The 19,281-nt window shown below is 37.8% G+C and overlaps 1 protein-coding gene across 3 annotated transcripts in view; it reads left to right on the top strand.

Annotated features, from left to right (window-relative positions):
* Positions 1-19,281, top strand: part of LOC107592620 (lissencephaly-1 homolog A) — a 47,564-nt gene that overhangs the window by 8,107 nt on the left and 20,176 nt on the right. For 2 of the 3 annotated variants that reach the window (XM_016282156.1, XM_016282158.1), the window contains exon 2: positions 6,049-6,294. In XM_016282156.1, coding sequence (XP_016137642.1) covers positions 6,263-6,294 — 32 coding nt within the window. In that variant the 5' untranslated portion in view covers positions 6,049-6,262. Of the gene's footprint in view, positions 1-5,573; positions 5,917-6,048; positions 6,295-19,281 lie in introns of those variants that run through there. The other variant, XM_016282157.1, reaches the window with a different exon arrangement.

Genomic DNA, 19,281 nt, shown 5'->3' with positions numbered 1-19,281 from the left:
GATTTAAATAACTGAAATTATACCTAAAAATGAAACTAAAACCACCAGCAGGTGGCGGGAAGTCAATGATTTTGTCACTGAATCATTCATTCAATTGATTCGTCTGAACGGCTTGTTCATTCAGGAATGGCGCAAGTGACTCTTTATAAATGGGTAATCATGAATCACTGACTCACTAGATTCGTTCAAAAACACACTTTCATTCATGAATAAAACACTGCTGTGTTTGCTTTTAGAGATGCACAGCGGCTGAGCTGTTACTTTATTTGGAACTATTTTTGTTGATGAAACAGAGCAAAATCAGGCAGTACTTGTTTATTGAACTGTTGTATTAAATCAATATCACATTTGCAAACTCCTTTAACAATTATTAAAATCTGTCACTCTCCTTATCGCGATCTGTGGGTGCACAGAAAATGAGAGCGTGCGAGTGAGTTCTCAAAACTCAAAAGCACGTGCAAATGATAAGTTCCGTCATCTTTCATCGCGTTATAAACGAGGAACCTGCGGGAATGAGTAGAATTATTATTATTAATAGCCGCAATCCCGCGCTGAAATTCAAGTCCTGCTCTGTGTTCTCTGCTAATAACCCGTGAATGATGTGAGCATTATGTTGTCAGTGAGAAGTTGCAGCTGTGGCGGGGAGGATTTTTGGTGTGCTGGTGTTCTGACAAATAATGCTACCTATCAGATTATGCTACCAACAAATTGTCAGAACACCGGCAGAACAACAACAATGTGCTACATGTTTCTTTTCCCCTCATTTTTTTTTCAATAGATGGAAATCTGTCGTAGCGATGGAAAACTTTAATCCCTGAGTAGTATTATGTACATCGTACTGCACCACAGTAATATATTTCTGATAATTTCATTAAGCTAACCCGAACTTATATTTTGACGGGTTGCCATGGGGAACGTGTTTCTGTAGGTCTATGTAAATGATATGAAGATAGTTTTACTCAAATGAAACAGTCAAATGCTCATGAAGTGACTCTTAGAGGGAGTCAGAGCAGTTCTGGAGATGTTGTTCATGTATTTATGTCCTCATGTAGTGAGATGACAGAAGCTGAAATCACCGCGAGCGTCGCACACTTTGTATGTGTAGAAAACAACACCGCGCGTCTGTGCCATTTACATACACAGAGACACGCAGAACATGCTGGATCCATATTTAAACAGTATTTTTGAGGCTGAATATTTACAGATACTAGTCCATATTGCGACTATTTAAGTGTACTGACCTACTTTTGATTAACTCATCCAAACTTTGACAAATTCCGTGACATTCTGCGTCATACAATAAATTCCATTTATATGACTGGATTCCGTGATCCCGTCCGCGTTTTCCGCATTGCGCAAATCATAGATAATATTGAGGTGTTTTGCAACTTAAGTGCAACGTTAGTGGATTGGGATCTATTACAACGTCTGCTGCTGCCTTACCTTCAAAGACAACTGATGCGTGATCACTGAAGCAGCTCCACGTAGCAAGCGCTTTCGGAGTGAGAGTGAATTCCGCTTTGATTGGTCGGACTCGTGACTCCCAACAAATCAGATGAGCGGTGGGTGGAGACTGCTTTAGGCCACAAAGTGGTGAGTTCTGACAGGCTGCATCAGAGCCAAATAGTGCGTTTCAAAATTAAGTAATTTTATCGGCAAATCGGTTTTGAAAATTATCGATAATCATAAAAATGCTTAATATCGGCGCCGATAATCGGTCGACCCCTAGCCTACACTACCAGTCAAAAGTTTTTGAACAGTAAGATTTTTAATGTTTTCTATTTGAATATATTTTTAAATGTAATTTATTCCTGTGATCAAAGCTGAATTTTCTGCATCATTACTCCAGTCTTCAGTGTCACATATTCCAGAAATCATTCTATGCCGATTTGCTGATTATCAATATTTAATACAGTTGAGTGTAAAACATTTTCAGGATTCTCTGATGAATAGAAAGACCTAAAGATCAGCTTTTATCTGAAATAAAAAAGCTTTTGTAACGTTATACACTATTCCATTCAAAAGGGTGGAGTCGGTATGAAATTATAGAAATTAACTTTTATTTAGCAAGGATGCTTTAAATTGATCAAAAGTGATGATAAAGACATTTAAAATGTTACAAAAGATTTCTATTTCAGATAAATTCTGTTCTTCTGAACTTTCTATTCATCAAAGAAACCTGAAAAAATTCTACTCTGCTGTTTTCAACATAATAATAAATGATTTTTGAGAAGCAAATCAGAATATTAGGATCATGTGACTGGAGTAATGATGCTACAAATATAGCTTTGAAATCACAGGAATAATTTACATTTTAAAATATTTTCAAATAGAAAACCGTTATTTTAAATGGTAAAAATATTTCAAAATGTTACTGGTTTTGCTGTATTTTGGATCAAATAAATGCAGGATTGGAAGAAGAGAATTCTTTAATAACATTAAAAATCTTACTGTTCAAAAACTTTTTGATGTGATCGTGATTTCACATTTCTTTTTTGTATAAAGGCTACATACAAATAAAAGGTGAACATGAATTTATTTGTGCTGATTATTTTTTATTTTTTTCTGAAATATATGGTTTTATATGAGGTGTCAGAGACTTGGCAAATTCATTTTTCATAAATTTGTATGCACAGACATCTGTTGTGGCATTCTTGGCAGTTTTTACGAGGCTTTTTTTTAAGTGTTCATATTGATATCGGAATTATATCGTATCGACTGAAATTAAGAAATATATCGTGATATAAATTTTGGCCGTATCGTCCAGCCCTACGTTGAATCTATGAAAGCAGTTAAATCTTCTGTTTATTCAGCAACCGCTATAGGGATTTCCTGAGTTTCTTCTGTGAGGCGTATTTGGAGTTTCCGCGTGAGAGCTCTCTCTGGCCTTCGAATGGAGATTTACTACTGATCACAGAACCGTGCTTCCCTGACAAGATGTGCATGACAATCGCAGCTTTTGCTTAATCGTGATTGCAATTTAATTTTGATTAATCGTGCAGCCCTAAATACTATCTAATTAATATTAGGGCTTATTTGTTCCATCATACTTATTTTTTCGTGTTTTTACAGTGTTGTGTATTATAACCAATCACACACGATTCCATTGAGTTTATGAATGCAATGTCCTATCAGAGGCGTTCAGATGAGTCATTGCTGAAACACCGGAGTTTTGTTGTTCAGTGCGTACGCTCGCTGACTGAATTCTACTCTCTCGCAAATTCTCTCATCATTAACAACAAAGTGCAGATGTACGTGCGATGAGATTTATTAATCATACAGTGTAGATAGCTTCACTGATTATAACGGGAGTGTTCTTTATAGTGCATAAACTAGACTGAAGTCATGTTCTTTTTGATAATGTAAATGTTCTCTGTTGTTGAGGAAATGTAAGCATTATAATTAGTAATTTACAATGTTTCTATTAAATTATCATGTTAAATACAAATTCAGTCATATTAAAAATATTTTATGACATGACATCCTAGGTAGGGTTGCAAAGGGGTGGTACATTTCTGGAAACTTTCCAAAAATATACCCACCGGGACGATTATCGCACGTGCTTATCGCAACGTTTTTCGATGCGTCTTTTGTGTTCATACCCAAGCGATTTTCGCAGGCGATGAGCCGAGTGAACGTGCAAATTCACTCCCTGACATTAGATAGCGCTTAATGAAAAACAGAAATACCCGGTACACATCGAATCCTATTTGATCTGCAATTCCTCTCCATAACAACTCCCTCTTATCGAGATTTTTGTAGTCGCTGTCACGTTTGTCATAAAGCCCTTTGTGTTCAGACACCAATGAGACCAGCAGCTCTACATTCATCTTGCCTCGATGCATCTTCTTGGTCTACTTAATTCCTCTTCGTCGTTAGATATCAATGTGTGCTCGGCAAGACCATTTTGTGCTTGAGCGCCACCAAGTCGTGTTTTAATGTAACTTCAGCAGCTCCAGGCACGTGAACAAAAGTGCCGATCTCATTGGTTGGACAGTTTTTATCATGGCGCGTCAAACCAAAAAAACGAGCCCGAGGCGCTTAAATTTTTTTTTTACGCCTCACGCTTTGCGCGTCGGTGTGCACACTCACATTGGCGCCCTTTGTTTAATCACGAGGCGTTAAATGTTGGCGATAATCGCGCTCGATATTCGTCCCGGTGTAAACAAGCTTTTACCCTGTAAATAATTAAGTAAATTAGCATGATATTGTGCATCGGTGATCTCACATGCTGATGATAGGACGATATGATTATGGAGCATATCGCCCAACACTACAGGCCTGTCAGACTATCAGAGCCTCTCTAGTTGTTCATAGTTCAAGTGGTGCTCATGATCTGGAAATTTACAGATAAACGTCTCAAGCAGGTCAATTGCTGATAAAGACTGTTCTCTGATTCTTATTAATAATATTTGGTTTGAAAGCACGTTAACTCACTTAACCGCTGTTTTTTTTAGTCTCCTTGTCCTGTGGCTCAGTGCTGAACCTGTCAGATTTATGTGTAGGTAAATATGTGTAGTGTACGGTGTTCAGGGTGAGGAATGTGGTATGCTTACCTCTTGTTCTTCATGAGTAGTGCCATAGACCCCTATAGCAAGATGCAGGTCTCTAAGAGGCTTATAGTGTTTCCCATCACGCGTCTCAGAGAGCACTGTTTCTAATGGCTGGATTAGTTGTTTATTAGTCAATGCTGTATCATAAAGATACCCACTGTGGTCATCTCAATACCAAAATTGTAATAATTTTTATCAGTGCCAATTAATTTACTGATACTTGATACTGATTTCAAATATGTAATAGCAGCTAATATACTTTTGAACACAACTTTATTTATTTAAAGATATATATTAAGCGAAGTATTAACAAATTGAATGAGAATAATGGCACGTAGCTTTGAAGTAATTCTTAATTAAACATTTCACATTTACAAAGTTATTAATGAAGTAAACAGACCGTAAAGAAGCAGATTAGCAGTAAGTGGTTTTCTGTTTTTCTTTTTGATACTGTCATTTTAATAACATCTGACTGCATTTACACTGGAAGGTGTGGGACGTGTTCACCCAAAAATGAAAATTTTCTGAAAATGTACTCACCCTCACGCCATCCAAGATGTAGATGCATTTGTTTCTTCATCTGAACAGATTGGGAGAAATTTAGATCACTTGCTCACCAATGGATCCTCTGCAGTGAATGAGAGTCTGAACGGCTGATAAAAGCATCACAATAATCCACAAGTGATCCACATGAATCCAGCCCATCAATTCACATCTTAAGTGAAAAACTGCATGTTTGTAATAAACAAAGCCATCAATGAGATGTTTTTAACATCAAACTATTGCTTCCGGCTAAAATACAGATTTTGGCTGTATCGCCCACCCCTTGCCCAATCTGTTTATATTTACTCTGTTTGAAATTGACTGTTTACATTTTAATACATCAATCGTACTGTGAGATATGTATCATGTATCAGGTAGTGGATGATACCCAGTCCTGTTGGCAGGGATGACCAGCAGTTGTGTTCTTCAGGCTTGTAGTGTGTGCTTGGCTTTAGTACTATTGTAATATGGCCTCTTGCCAGCCTATATAGTCTTGTTGTAAAGTAGCAATACTTTTGCTGTCCCGACTGATCTTTCTTTTAGCTGAGAGAAATTCAGAGTCCTGCTTGTTGATGTCAAACTGTATCTCACTGGAGTGCAGAAGTAGGTTGATGCTAAAATCTGGGTCATCGGTCCCTTTTACACATGTTCAGAGCTCCCGACAGGGGCAGCAGGAGTCTGTAACAAAACGCTCCACATGGCAGCCGAAAGAGAGGACTGAATACAGGCTAGAATGAGATGTGTGTGTGGGGGGAATAGAGCAGATGGAGCACCTGATGAAATTTGTGTTAGCCCCCAAAGCTGCCGTCAGAGGAACAGGGTCAGTAGCATATTTCCACTGTTGCCTTAAGCTTATGTGACCACTATTCATCTGCACTGTGCTTATTTGCATTCTGATTCCAACCAGGGGGTCTGTTATTGTGTATGACGAATGTGTCCTTTTCCTCCACAGATGCAGGGACCGTCTAGCTGGTAAATGCCTGCAGGCTGTCAATGTGTGGTGTTCCTGGAGACAGTCTTTAAGGAGAAGTGTTTGGGGTGAGCTGCTGACCTCCCTGCAAGCCGGACCCGGCGTCCTATCTCTGATCTCCTGCCAAGGAGATAGCAGTTGCTGCACACTCTACACCTGACCCCCACCCCTGCCCCGTCCCATCCCTGCTGTCACCATGGTGCTGTCACAGAGACAACGTGACGAGCTGTAAGTTCACAAATCCACACAGCACTGTGTAAGGCAAACAATAGAAAATATATTGGTGAATCTGTATGTGTAATAGACATTATCATAATCTTATTTTAAGTGTTCATACCTCATTAAACCTTTGACCACAGAGAAGTACAGTATGGATTTATCGGAGTTTGAGAATTTTTTAGATGCACTGACGGCACGTGCTGCTTTATTCTAGTCTGAAAAAGAGCTGTGGTTTGGTCTAGTTATTGAGTTGTCTTGCAGCTATATGAGGATAAATTTGGCCTGAGGTTCTGAACGCAGTGCAATTAACCTTCGAACGTGTATGCGGTGGACAGATAAGAGTTTTAATCATCAGTATGAGGTAATGAGGGAGAGATTAAAACCAGTTGAACATGTAAAGCTGTTTATCAAACTCCCACCCAAACTCCCGCAGACCCAATCAACCATAACGACACGCCCCATTTTTATAGCATCAAATTACTAGCTAAAATCAAACTTATCACAAAAACAAACAATTTAACGTATATCAGCGTGATAACAACTACCTTAAATGACCAAAACCATCTTTCGGAAAATTGTATTGGAAGCGTAATTTATTTTTTAAATTTTGACTCAAGTCCCATTCGTTTACATGGAGAGGGCGGGGTTTATGACCTGTACTGCTGCCAGCCACCAGGGGGCGATCAAAGAGCCCGCAGCTTCACTTTTCAGGAGGTGTGAGGCACACCAGGAATAGACCCAAACTATTCACAGATATTGCCAAATAATCACTTTACCTCTACCATACTTTTAACAGACTTGGATCGTTTGTGATTCTGGCTGTCATCCTTTCTTGCATTGTCTTGAGCCTTCACTTTGCCAATTATAAGCTATATTGTTAGTAGCCTGGATAGCCCACAGTCATTATGCTACACCATATCGCCCTCTACTGGATGTAAAATGCTCTGCAGTACATTTTGTCATTTTCGAATGGTAACACTTTAGAATAGGGAACACTTATTCACTATTAACTACGAATTTTCCCTCAATAAATTCCTAATTTGCTGCTTATTAATAGTTAGTTGTTAATTTAGGTATTGGGTCGGATTAGGGATGTAGAATAAGACATTAATATGTGCTTAATTACTACTAATAAATGGCTAATATTCTAGTAATATGCATGCTAATAAGCAACTAGTTAAGAGACCTTAAAATAAAGTGTTACCTTAAGTTCTACTTCTGTAGTTATTTTGGTGAAAGTAACTCAAAAGTAATACAGGAGTCATGTAACGCATTACAATTCTGAGACCGTAATATTTTAAGGTAAGGAATTACTCTTAAATAACAGTAACAAGTAATCTATAATATATTACAGTTTGGGAGTAACTTGCACAACACTGTTTGAGGTGTATGTGTGACAGTCAGTCACCGCACTGGTGTGGATATTGTACTTTGCATTCACAGATTCTAGCCTACGTCTTGGAATATATGATTTAAAATAAGCATTTTCACTGGATATTATCATTCTGAACAAGTAAGTAACAAGTCTGCCACGTTTGTTCTGACCAACTGAGGAAAAAAAGCATTACAATAAATTGCGCTACCAATGGTGATTTAATCTAAATTAGCTCATATCACATCAAACCGTGCAAATTATTATTATTGTTGTACTTTATTCTCAAATTGTTAATGTTAACAACATCAGCATTGCGTGACTATATATATTGCGTATATATTGTGTATAAGCGAGTAGATTTCAATTTCTGTACACTGTACAGTAATCTCTAATTGTCATTCCACTCGAATTTCATATTAAGAAATTCTTTTAACCCAAAAAGCAAATTATGCTCCCTTCAAACTGGTTGTCTTTAAAATATAAATCTTGTGCAATCCCAAGCTATCTGTAATCAGAAGCACATTTAAAACTGGAATATAATTTAATTTCATTCACATGTGTTTCATAAACGCATAATCCTTTCTGGATTAAAATATGCCATCAAAATTATACATTTAATTATTCCAGCTGCCGTGAGAAAATGCTATAAACGATCGGCCACCTGCAGGATCCTCACATGCGATAGTTTAGTAGCCGGGACAACTTCTTTGTTTACAGACGTGACGTAATGACGCAGTGCCATGCTCGAATTTCCCGCGAAAACCTTCCCGTACCACTCAAATTATAAAACATTATTATAAGATGACTGTTGTGAATCGGGCTAAAGTAAGGCGATAGTTTCGAACACTGGCTGGTTATGTACTTGCTCAAATATTGATTTTGGATCATTTTTAACCAAAAAAAGTTACAGACTGCAGCTTTAAGGAGTCAATTATCACCTCGTAATGGAAAGGCTAATTTCTGTTATTGATCAGAAGGTGCTCCTGAATGTTTTTAATTAGGAGCACAAGTACTCCTAAAAAGAAAAGTAAGCGTAGAGCCCTGAATGAGGCAGCTCAGGTTTTGGAACAGAGCTTTAGTGTTACATTCTCAAAGGCAAATTAGGATCATAACTTTTTTTTTAATGACTAAATGAAACCCTTGCACTTGATTTATAAATGCTTTGTTTTGTGAATTTTCTGTTGGAAAGTTGAATGTTACTTGAAAAATGAAATTGTGGTACTGTTGAAAGGATGTTAACTTCCCACTCCACATAGATTCACTAACATGAATGTGAATAGTCCTGCTAGACTGGCAGCAAATGCTGGGCAGTTTTTGTGAATACTGGTAGAATACCAGGGGGCGTCTTGATGCATTACTGCTGGATTCATTAGGACAATATTAGAGGAAAATTGGAGGCAGTGACAAGCTGACCGCCTGTCTCAACAGTTTATTTTCCTCTTTGGCAGATTTCATACAGAGCACATGAATGGAATCTGTGTTGTTTGAGTTATTCAGGCTTTTCTCAATGCATAGAGCTCAGCTGCTGGCCATACAGAAATTATGCTTGAACCCTTTCAAAATGTTTTCTGGGGCACGTAAAGCGGTTTAGTTCTCCTTGGCCCGCTCTTTGTATTTGATTTATTCATGTACTTTAAAATGTACTTTATCTTACTTGCCTGGCTAGTTTTTTTTTTCTTGTAAATTGATTTATTATTTATTTTAGATTAATTTTGTTAATTTCCAGCACAGTGTAACTAACCTTCATCACATGTCTAAGAGTAATGCCTGTTTCTTTTATTTAAAAAAAACTGTCAGGATTCCTGGTGATGTTTATCTTGGTCATATGGTTGCACGACATCCTACAAAGGCTATATATAGTTACAAAGGCATAATAGAATCACTCATACAAGAGCACATTGTGTTTGTGCACTTGAACGCTTGGCAGATTGAAGTCTGCGAGGGTTTGTTGTAAAAATAAACACACGGCATATTGCTCGGTAGACACAAACTGTTGGTATAAGGGAGATGGTGGGTATTTATGATGGAAGGTTTGCTGTTCTCTTGTTAACAGTGTCTCAGGAGTCATTCCTCTCCTGGAGCGAGAGTTTAGCTCTCAGTGTGAGCCCATAGGTCATGCAGTTCTTCCTATATAGGAGCTAAATACTGCTTTTGACTCTGCAGTTGAGATAAAATGTGCTCTCAGCTTGCTGTAGGCAATCTATATTTGATTGTAGGGCTTGTATCTTGTTATAGATCTTACCTTTTTTGGCTTGGGGTTTTTATTCTAATTGAACAGATTTGCAAGTTAATTGAGAAATGCATTATCTACACGTAGCTGATGTCTAAATAATGCTCATTCTTAGCCTGGACAGCAACTTTAAAATCACCTTAGCACTGTGATCTATCACTTGAACAAGGCTTATAGCTTATAGCAGGGCTTATAGTGATTACTTGAACTAATGTGTCCATGTAATTTGCATATCATGCATTATGAATGTAATACATTCTCTGTTCACTTTTTTTATATTCAAGTAATTCCAAACATTTTTGCTAATTACAGGAGGAGATGACAGCATTTATCTATGTTTGAAATATTAAACAACAACAACAATAATAATAATATAATACTTTAAATAGGGATGTTCATTTTAACCGGTTAACCGACCGTAAGAATTTTGACCGATTAATACAATCCAACCCTCTACAATGTGAGTAAATCATTCGCATATGTGACTAAATCTTTACTCTGGGCGACTAAAGATGTCTAATATTAGCCACTAGCTAATAAATTCTCAGATTTTACTCGTCAGTGTGTGAGTTGGAGGCTAAGTATAAGTTAAGCACAGATATATTTTCACTCACTGAACACTCTGACTGAGCGCTTCAGAGTTCTCTCGCAGTCAAGCGATTTGTGATATTTTTCAGTTCATCTCTATGGATGCGCAGCGCACCTGTATTTCGTGTACCGTAAACTTTAGTGTGAAGGTGCACGCCTCGCCGTCACTTTGCTTTGTCTCTTTGCGTGTGAAAAAAGAGCGAGAGAGTCTTACATACCATGCAGAATTAACGTGCAACATGTAAACAATATTCTTTGTTGTATTTTCCTGTCAAAATAACAGCGTTCCTTTGGAGTTCTTCAGGTTTTAAGAACTGCTGGTTTCTCCGGTAGTGGGGCGGAACTAATGCGCAAACGACAACCTCATTGGCTGGCACTCACCTATTATTGTCCCTGATTTGAATTCAGCAAATCAATTCTAGCGAAAGCACTTAACCTGATTAATATTCATGAATCCAGCAGCTCGTTAATTCTTAAGAATTAACTTAAAAAAAAAAATTTTCTCCCCCATTTTTATTTTACGGAAACACAATGACCAAAAAAGTCCTAAGTTTAGTTAAAATGACTAATATGCATCCATATATGGTTACCAAGTTTTAATTCACATTACTAAAGTTCTATCATTAAATGATACTTGATTATCATAATATCATAGTATAATGCTTGACTGCCTGATGTTAAGAGTGTACTTTCAGATATTTAAAAAGCGGTGACATTTTACAAACATTATATATGTTTGTAAAATAAATATAAAAAATATATAATATACATATCCATATATAGTTTATCAGACTGGCGAGTAAACGAAAATATTTACTACAGATTTGCAAGTTAATTGAGAAATGCATTATCTACACGTAGCTGATGTCTAAATAATGCTCATTCTTAGCCTGGACAGCAACTTTAAAATCACCTTAGCACTGTGATCTATCACTTGAACAAGGCTTATAGCTTATAGCAGGGCTTATAGTGATTACTTGAACTAATGTGTCCATGTAATTTGCATATCATGCATTATGAATGTAATACATTCTCTGTTCACTTTTTTTATATTCAAGTAATTCCAAACATTTTTGCTAATTACAGGAGGAGATGACAGCATTTATCTATGTTTGAAATATTAAACAACAACAACAATAATAATAATATAATACTTTAAATAGGGATGTTCATTTTAACCGGTTAACCGACCGTAAGAATTTTGACCGATTAATACAATCCAACCCTCTACAATGTGAGTAAATCATTCGCATATGTGACTAAATCTTTACTCTGGGCGACTAAAGATGTCTAATATTAGCCACTAGCTAATAAATTCTCAGATTTTACTCGTCAGTGTGTGAGTTGGAGGCTAAGTATAAGTTAAGCACAGATATATTTTCACTCACTGAACACTCTGACTGAGCGCTTCAGAGTTCTCTCGCAGTCAAGCGATTTGTGATATTTTTCAGTTCATCTCTATGGATGCGCAGCGCACCTGTATTTCGTGTACCGTAAACTTTAGTGTGAAGGTGCACGCCTCGCCGTCACTTTGCTTTGTCTCTTTGCGTGTGAAAAAAGAGCGAGAGAGTCTTACATACCATGCAGAATTAACGTGCAACATGTAAACAATATTCTTTGTTGTATTTTCCTGTCAAAATAACAGCGTTCCTTTGGAGTTCTTCAGGTTTTAAGAACTGCTGGTTTCTCCGGTAGTGGGGCGGAACTAATGCGCAAACGACAACCTCATTGGCTGGCACTCACCTATTATTGTCCCTGATTTGAATTCAGCAAATCAATTCTAGCGAAAGCACTTAACCTGATTAATATTCATGAATCCAGCAGCTCGTTAATTCTTAAGAATTAACTTAAAAAAAAAAATTTTCTCCCCCATTTTTATTTTACGGAAACACAATGACCAAAAAAGTCCTAAGTTTAGTTAAAATGACTAATATGCATCCATATATGGTTACCAAGTTTTAATTCACATTACTAAAGTTCTATCATTAAATGATACTTGATTATCATAATATCATAGTATAATGCTTGACTGCCTGATGTTAAGAGTGTACTTTCAGATATTTAAAAAGCGGTGACATTTTACAAACATTATATATGTTTGTAAAATAAATATAAAAAATATATAATATACATATCCATATATAGTTTATCAGACTGGCGAGTAAACGAAAATATTTACTAGCCAATGGCGATTCAATTGCCAAGGTGTCCGTAGAGGGTTGCAATCAGTTAAATGGTTTAAAAAGTCATAATTATTTATTTTTTCAGTAATTTATCAAAATATTTAAAACGTTTTGCTGCATGGTTAAAATATTAATGTTTTATATAAAATGCGTATTAAAAAAGTGTTTTTTTTTAGAGGGGAAAAACATAAATCGCGTGTAAGTCGCATTTTATTGTTTCATTCAGAAATAGGCCTAATGCCGAGGCGAAATGTTTACAAACATTATGATAAACACTGTAAACATAGCTAGCTATTTTAGTTCCCCTCACCCCACAACAGATCCTTTCAATTAACAGTATTTAGAAAAGAGCAAGAATTAAAAATATAAGAAGCTATAGCAATATAAACGACAAGCCAAAACGAATTCATTTACATTCATGCACAGATTTTACTGTATTTTTTTCCCCCATATGTTTGACTGACTATTTTATTATGATAATGAACAGGCTGCATTGTCAAGGTAGCAATGCTTAACTGTGTGTGCGCATGTGGCGCCAGCGCAATCACTTCAGTTATTTCCTTCTAACAGTGGAAGAAACTACTCCTTTTAGTCCTAAAGATAATCGGAATTGTAAAAGGTTTGCCTTTTATTTGTGTACATTCACAATAAAAACAAATCTTTGTGCTTTTGTAAAATATGCCTAAAGAAAAATAGGATGCCGCTTTCTGTCGTCTGTTTTCTTTCGCACAGCACAAAAATGAACTGAAACTCTGCATAATAGGCTACTTGTTGTACAGTTGTCCTTTCATTTTTTAAATTAAGTGAAAATATGTTTCTCGTATAGGCCTATATATACAGTGGGTACGGAAAGTATTCAGACCCCCTTAAATTTTTCATTCTTTGTTATATTGCAGCCATTTGCTAAAATCATTTAAGTTCATTTTTTTCCCTCAATGTACACACAGCACACCATATTGACAGAAAAACACAGAATTGTTGACATTTTTGCAGATTTATTAAAAAAGAAAAACTGAAATATCACATGGTCCTAAGTATTCAGACCCTTTGCTCAGTATTTAGTAGAAGCACCCTTTTGATCGAATACAGCCATGAGTCTTTTTGGGAAAGATGCAACAAGTTTGTCACACCTGGATTTGGGGATCCTCTGCCATCCCTCCTTGCAGATCCTCTCCAGTTCTGTCAGGTTAGATGGTAAACGTTGGTGGACACCCATTTTTAGGTCTCTCCAGAGATGCTCAATTGGGTTTAAGTCAGGGCTCTGGCTGGGCCATTCAAGAACAGTCACAGAGTTGTTGTGAAGCCACTCCTTCGTTATTTTAGCTGTGTGCTTAGGGTCATTGTCTTGTTGGAAGGTAAACCTTCAGCCCAGTCTGAGGTCCTGAGCACTCTGGAGAAAGTTTTCGTCCAGGATAACCCTGTACTTGGCCGCATTCATCTTTCCCTCAATTGCAACCAGTCGTCCTGTCCCTGCAGCTGAAAAACACCCCCACAGCATGATGCTGCCACCACCATGCTTCACTGTTGGGACTGTATTGGACAGGTGATGAGCAGTGCCTGGTTTTCTCCACACATACCGCTTAGAATTAAGGCCAAAAAGTTATATCTTGGTCTCATCAGACCAGAGAATCTTATTCAGGTGTTTTTTAGCAAACTCCATGCAGGCTTTCATGTGTCTTGCACTGAGGAGAGGCTTCCGTCGGACCACTCTGCCATAAAGCCCCGACTGGTGGAGGGCTGCAGTGATGGTTGACTTTCTACAACTTTCTCCCATCTCCCAACTGCATCTCTGGAGCTCAGCCACAGTGATCTTTGGGTTCTTCTTTACCTCTCTCACCAAGGCTCTTCGCCCCCGATAGCTCAGTTTGGCCGGACGGCCAGCTCTAGGAAGGGTTCTGATCGTCCCAAACGTCTTCCATTTAAGGAATGGAGGCCACTGTGCTCTTGGGAACCTTAAGTGCAGCAGAAATTTTTTGTAACCTTAGCCAGATCTGTGCCTTGCCACAATTCTGTCTCTGAGCTCTTCAGGCAGTTCCTTTGACCTCATAATTCTCATTTGCTCTGACATGCACTGTGAGCAGTAAGGTCTTATATAGACAGGTGTGTGGCTTTCCTAATCAAGTCCAATCATTGCGTACACACTGTATATATATTATATATATATATATATATATATATATATATATATATATATATTTGTAGCCTAGCTATTTTATATTTTTCTGCACTGGCAGAAGCTCTGCAGGTGCGTGATATGATATGAAGACCATGTGAATCCTCATGTTTGCTGCTTTTTGCGCATGTAAAATTAATCCCCGGTAAACAAATGTTAGTATTTTTTTTTTAATGGGTCACAGACACTTACCCTTTCTAATTTAATTCAATTCTAATTTAAAATAATCTTGTCGGTTAACAGTAAAAAATGGGTTAACGAGCATCGGTTGTCGGTTAGGAAAAATAACCGAAATGGACATCCCTAACTTTAGAATTGGGTCAAAACAACTATTATTAATTAAAGTTTTACCTTTTTATATTATATTATTTCTATTATTATTATTAATCATTATTATTGCTGTTGTTAATTTATTGAAATATATTTAATTTAGCTGGGTTTTAAGCAATTTGAATAAAACGCCTACTTGTACATACAATTTTTTTTATTATATATATATATATATATTGATAGATATGTGTGTGTATGAATTTTCATATTTATATATGTTATTCTGCCCTGTGAATAACACTTGACTTTCAGTCGTCATCTGAAATTTCATCATGACAGCCGTGGTTTAGCATTGTGCTGTAGGTGTGGCAGGTGTGTGCAGGCCTGGGCTCTGGAGACCACCTCTCTACCTCATTCTAAAACGTAGCTGCTTTGCCAGCCCCTGGCGAGCTCTGATGGAGCTGCCGCCAGCCAGTCAGCAGGAATCCCATCAGCAGTATGGATTTAATCTGCAGACTGGCACATGGAGGAGGTGACTGCGGTGGCTGCTGCTTTTAGGGGCCTCAATCCTTTGACTTAGATGCTACCTCAGCATCCCTAGAATCAGTCTAGACTTCAGCCCGAGATTTATTCTATTATTGTGGAGGGCTGAAATAGGGTAATAGAAACGCCAGAAATTTGACATGTTAAGGAAAGGTTCAAACATTAGGTGGCATTTGAATGGCAATTTTGTGGTTGTGTAGTTGTTTATGCTTAAGAGGTTCCTGAGGAGGAGCTGAGCAAAGCTTTACACGCATAATACATGCATTAGTGCCACATGCAGTCAGAGATTACTGTGCCAGCTGCCACTCCTTCATACCAGCAAGGGAATGTGAATGTGTAATCTAAAACTTCCCCTCGAAAGAGTGTGGAAATCCCTTCGCTCCTGCCTGCTTGTCGTGTGTGTGTACTTGTGCATACGTGAGATTGTGCCATGGCTCAGGACCTTATTCAAATGACTGTAAACAAAAACACAGCATTAGTGCGAAGACCCCACTCTGCTAGTCGTCTTAAGGGGTGTGGCCTCTGCGGAGCAGCCCAAATATCATTAATGCTTCTGTCAAAAGGACGCTTCTGGCTCAACACTCCCATGCTGTGCACACACACGCGCATCTAATTGCATGTGCCCTTTACACTCACTAACTCAAGGTCTGCCGTCACTGAACTGACAGAACACGGAGCATTTGCAAATAACCTACATTCATCATAATCATTAAAATAAGATCTGTATGCTTCACTTAACAATTTGGGTGGCTTTCTTTCTGTAGTGTCAAATTTTTCAGGGTGTTGCGAACTTGCGATTTTAGTTTTCTTGTACCTGAACTGTCTAGCATTGTATGATTTCCAGAGTAGACTAACATTCAAGGTGGTGTTTAGCATGTTCCTATGCAGCTGCATGAGTGATTTAGTTTGTGGCAAAACCATTGGTAGGTTGTTCCTAGGGTGTTTATTATTAATATTAATGTTATTTTATAGTCTCATGCATATATATTTACAATTTTTGGTAAAATTGTGCAGCCTTACAATCAAGCACAGCACACCTGCAGATTTTATTTATTTAAATAAACTCATGTAAAATAGCAATCACAATTTGTATCAGGAAAAATCTCAATTAGTTTTAAAAATTTAAATAAATTCTATTTAAATTGTTATTATTATTATCATCATTATTATTTTTTATTGTTATTTTTTTAACTAATCCCTAATTATGAGCAATATTAATAGTGTTGCTTGCTGTAACCGTAATACATCGCTTGCTGTTTCGTTTCTTTGATCATCATGGATTCATTACATGCTCTCTTTTTGATTTAGAACGTTCCCTGTTCATAGTGAATGCGTTGTTTGACCTATACAGTGTGCTGTAGTGCGGATGAAATGAGGCTCTTTGAGAACTGATAAGGTCAGAGTGCTAGACCTGCTGTGGTTCCTGCATTATTTTATTGGGTTCACTAGTTTTAGTCATCACTTTTGAGAACTCGTTTGTTCTGTTTAGACATTGAGTGAAAAGGGTTGTCTAACTGGTTCTTACTGGAAACTAGTGTAAAGTCCACTTGGATGCTCAGAGAACACATTGTGTGCGCTTCCTCAGCAGAACTGCAGCAACCTCTGCTCGGGTGCCTTTTGTCAGGGAATAATCAGCTTTCCTGTAGAATCCCTGGATAGAGCCTCAAAGAGAGAGTGCTAGCTTTGATGAAAGCCACTTTCTGTTGGCCATGTTTCATGTACAGGCTAGCTGCAGGGAATATCAGACTCCTTTCTCTGTTTGTACAAAGGTTACCATCTCCCAAAGCCTGCAAAGGGACTCATTCTGCAGTCCTGTGATGCCATGTTCTGATTCATGATGTCAGCTGGATAATAAGCAAAGCAAATCCACACGCCAGAGGCAGTCAGACACGATATACCCACAGGGGCTCATCGCAGTCTGATAAGACAGTGTTTGTTTTCTGAGGAGAGATGCGCAGGGTTTGTGGAATCGAGGTGGGAGGGGTGCTGGATGCTGTCTGGCTGGCAGTGATGATGTGGATCCGGAAGCAAGCACTTAGAGGAAATGATGTTAGAGCGAGATGAGTCTCCTCCAGAAAGAATGAGGTAATGCTTCTCATCTCTTCTCCTGCAGCCACCCTCCTATGCACACATTGCACACACATACTGCCACTGGCCTGCTTTAGTGCTTTAGATTTAGTTTGACATGGTCTTTAGCTGCAGATTCAGTCATGTGGTCCTGAAGCATACTGTAATTAAAAATCAAATTCTTGATTAAATTAACTATTAGATATGTTATGAAATCTATCTCCCCCCCCCACCCCCATAGATTCCATTTGATATTTTCCCAAATTACAGTTTAAAACAATTAAATTAAGATTTGCAGTTTAAATTACAACATGGGTGAAAAATTGTGATATTGTAAGATGCTTTAATAAGCTTTATTATTATTGTTATTTAACAAATACATTCTACTGTACAATATAGTGCTGGGCGGTATGACCAAAAATTTATATCATGGTATTTTTCAAAATGATACCGGTTTCACAGTATATGACGGTATTTTTTTTTTTTTCATGCATGACCAGGTGTTAACCATATTTTTTACTGATTGAGAGAAGAAATACTGCTATATATTGACTTAGAATTTTACTGTCATGAGTGAATGTGTCAAAAAAATACCACACTAAATAGTGACTAAACATGACCCGTTTTAATACATGTCAACCACGAGTCACTCTCATTTATAATCGCGGCATCGTCTGATAAAATCGTGGATCAACATGCATCTACACTGAAGAGCAGCTATGCGGTTGTTTTGGCTATATTACTTTTTTGTCTCATGCAGCGCACTGCCTGCGTCTGAGTAACAAACAAAACAAAAAAAAAAGTGCATGTGATATTACCAGACGAACTACGCTCATATTTATTTATAATTCCAAACAATCAGTAAGCGACAGGTGCTTGGAAACGCCGTTTTGTACACATTTATTGACGAGTCTGCTGCGGTGCGGCCAACTGAATGCGCTGCTTCTGTGCCGCTCACTGCACAGAACAGACGCCGAGAGAGGTGACACTTCTCCGGGAAAGTCAGACCTCGCGTTCGTGGGACAGCACTGGCGAAATCTTCCAACTGAGCCATAGCTAAGGTTTATCCAAAAAAGTCGCTAGGTTTGTCAGTATGAATATTCTATGGAAAAAAGCCGCTAAAAGGGTCTGAAAGTTGTTAAAGCTAGTGCTAAAGTCACACTCGTGTGTGTGTGTGTGTGAGACGCGGGAGCTGATGGCAGGGGGCGGTGGATATTTGTGGTGGTCAATGTGGATATTGTGGATGAGTTCTTCTATGTCATCACGTTCTATTAGTTCTACAGCTTCAGTTTCAGAACTTTCACGCTTAGTAACACATACAGCTGTTCCCTCACCACAGTGCAACAGTGAAAACTGACCCCTTTCAAACAGTGTCACGTTCGAACGTTGTTTAAGTGACATACACCGGTATTGCGGTATTTAAAAAAAATTCATATCATAACAAAAATAAATACCGGTATTCGGTATGAACCGGTATACCGCCCAGCACTAGTACAATATATTTCTGTCAATCTTTTTATTTTATTTTGGTGGGTTGTAGTGAAGACCTTTTGTTTCAGAGTGTAAC

This window comes from Sinocyclocheilus grahami, unplaced genomic scaffold (genome assembly GCF_001515645.1).
Source record: "Sinocyclocheilus grahami isolate Dianchi unplaced genomic scaffold, SAMN03320097.WGS_v1.1 scaffold155.1, whole genome shotgun sequence".
Taxonomy (NCBI): Eukaryota; Metazoa; Chordata; class Actinopteri; order Cypriniformes; family Cyprinidae; genus Sinocyclocheilus; species Sinocyclocheilus grahami.
This window is presented reverse-complemented; position numbering and strand designations above follow the sequence as displayed.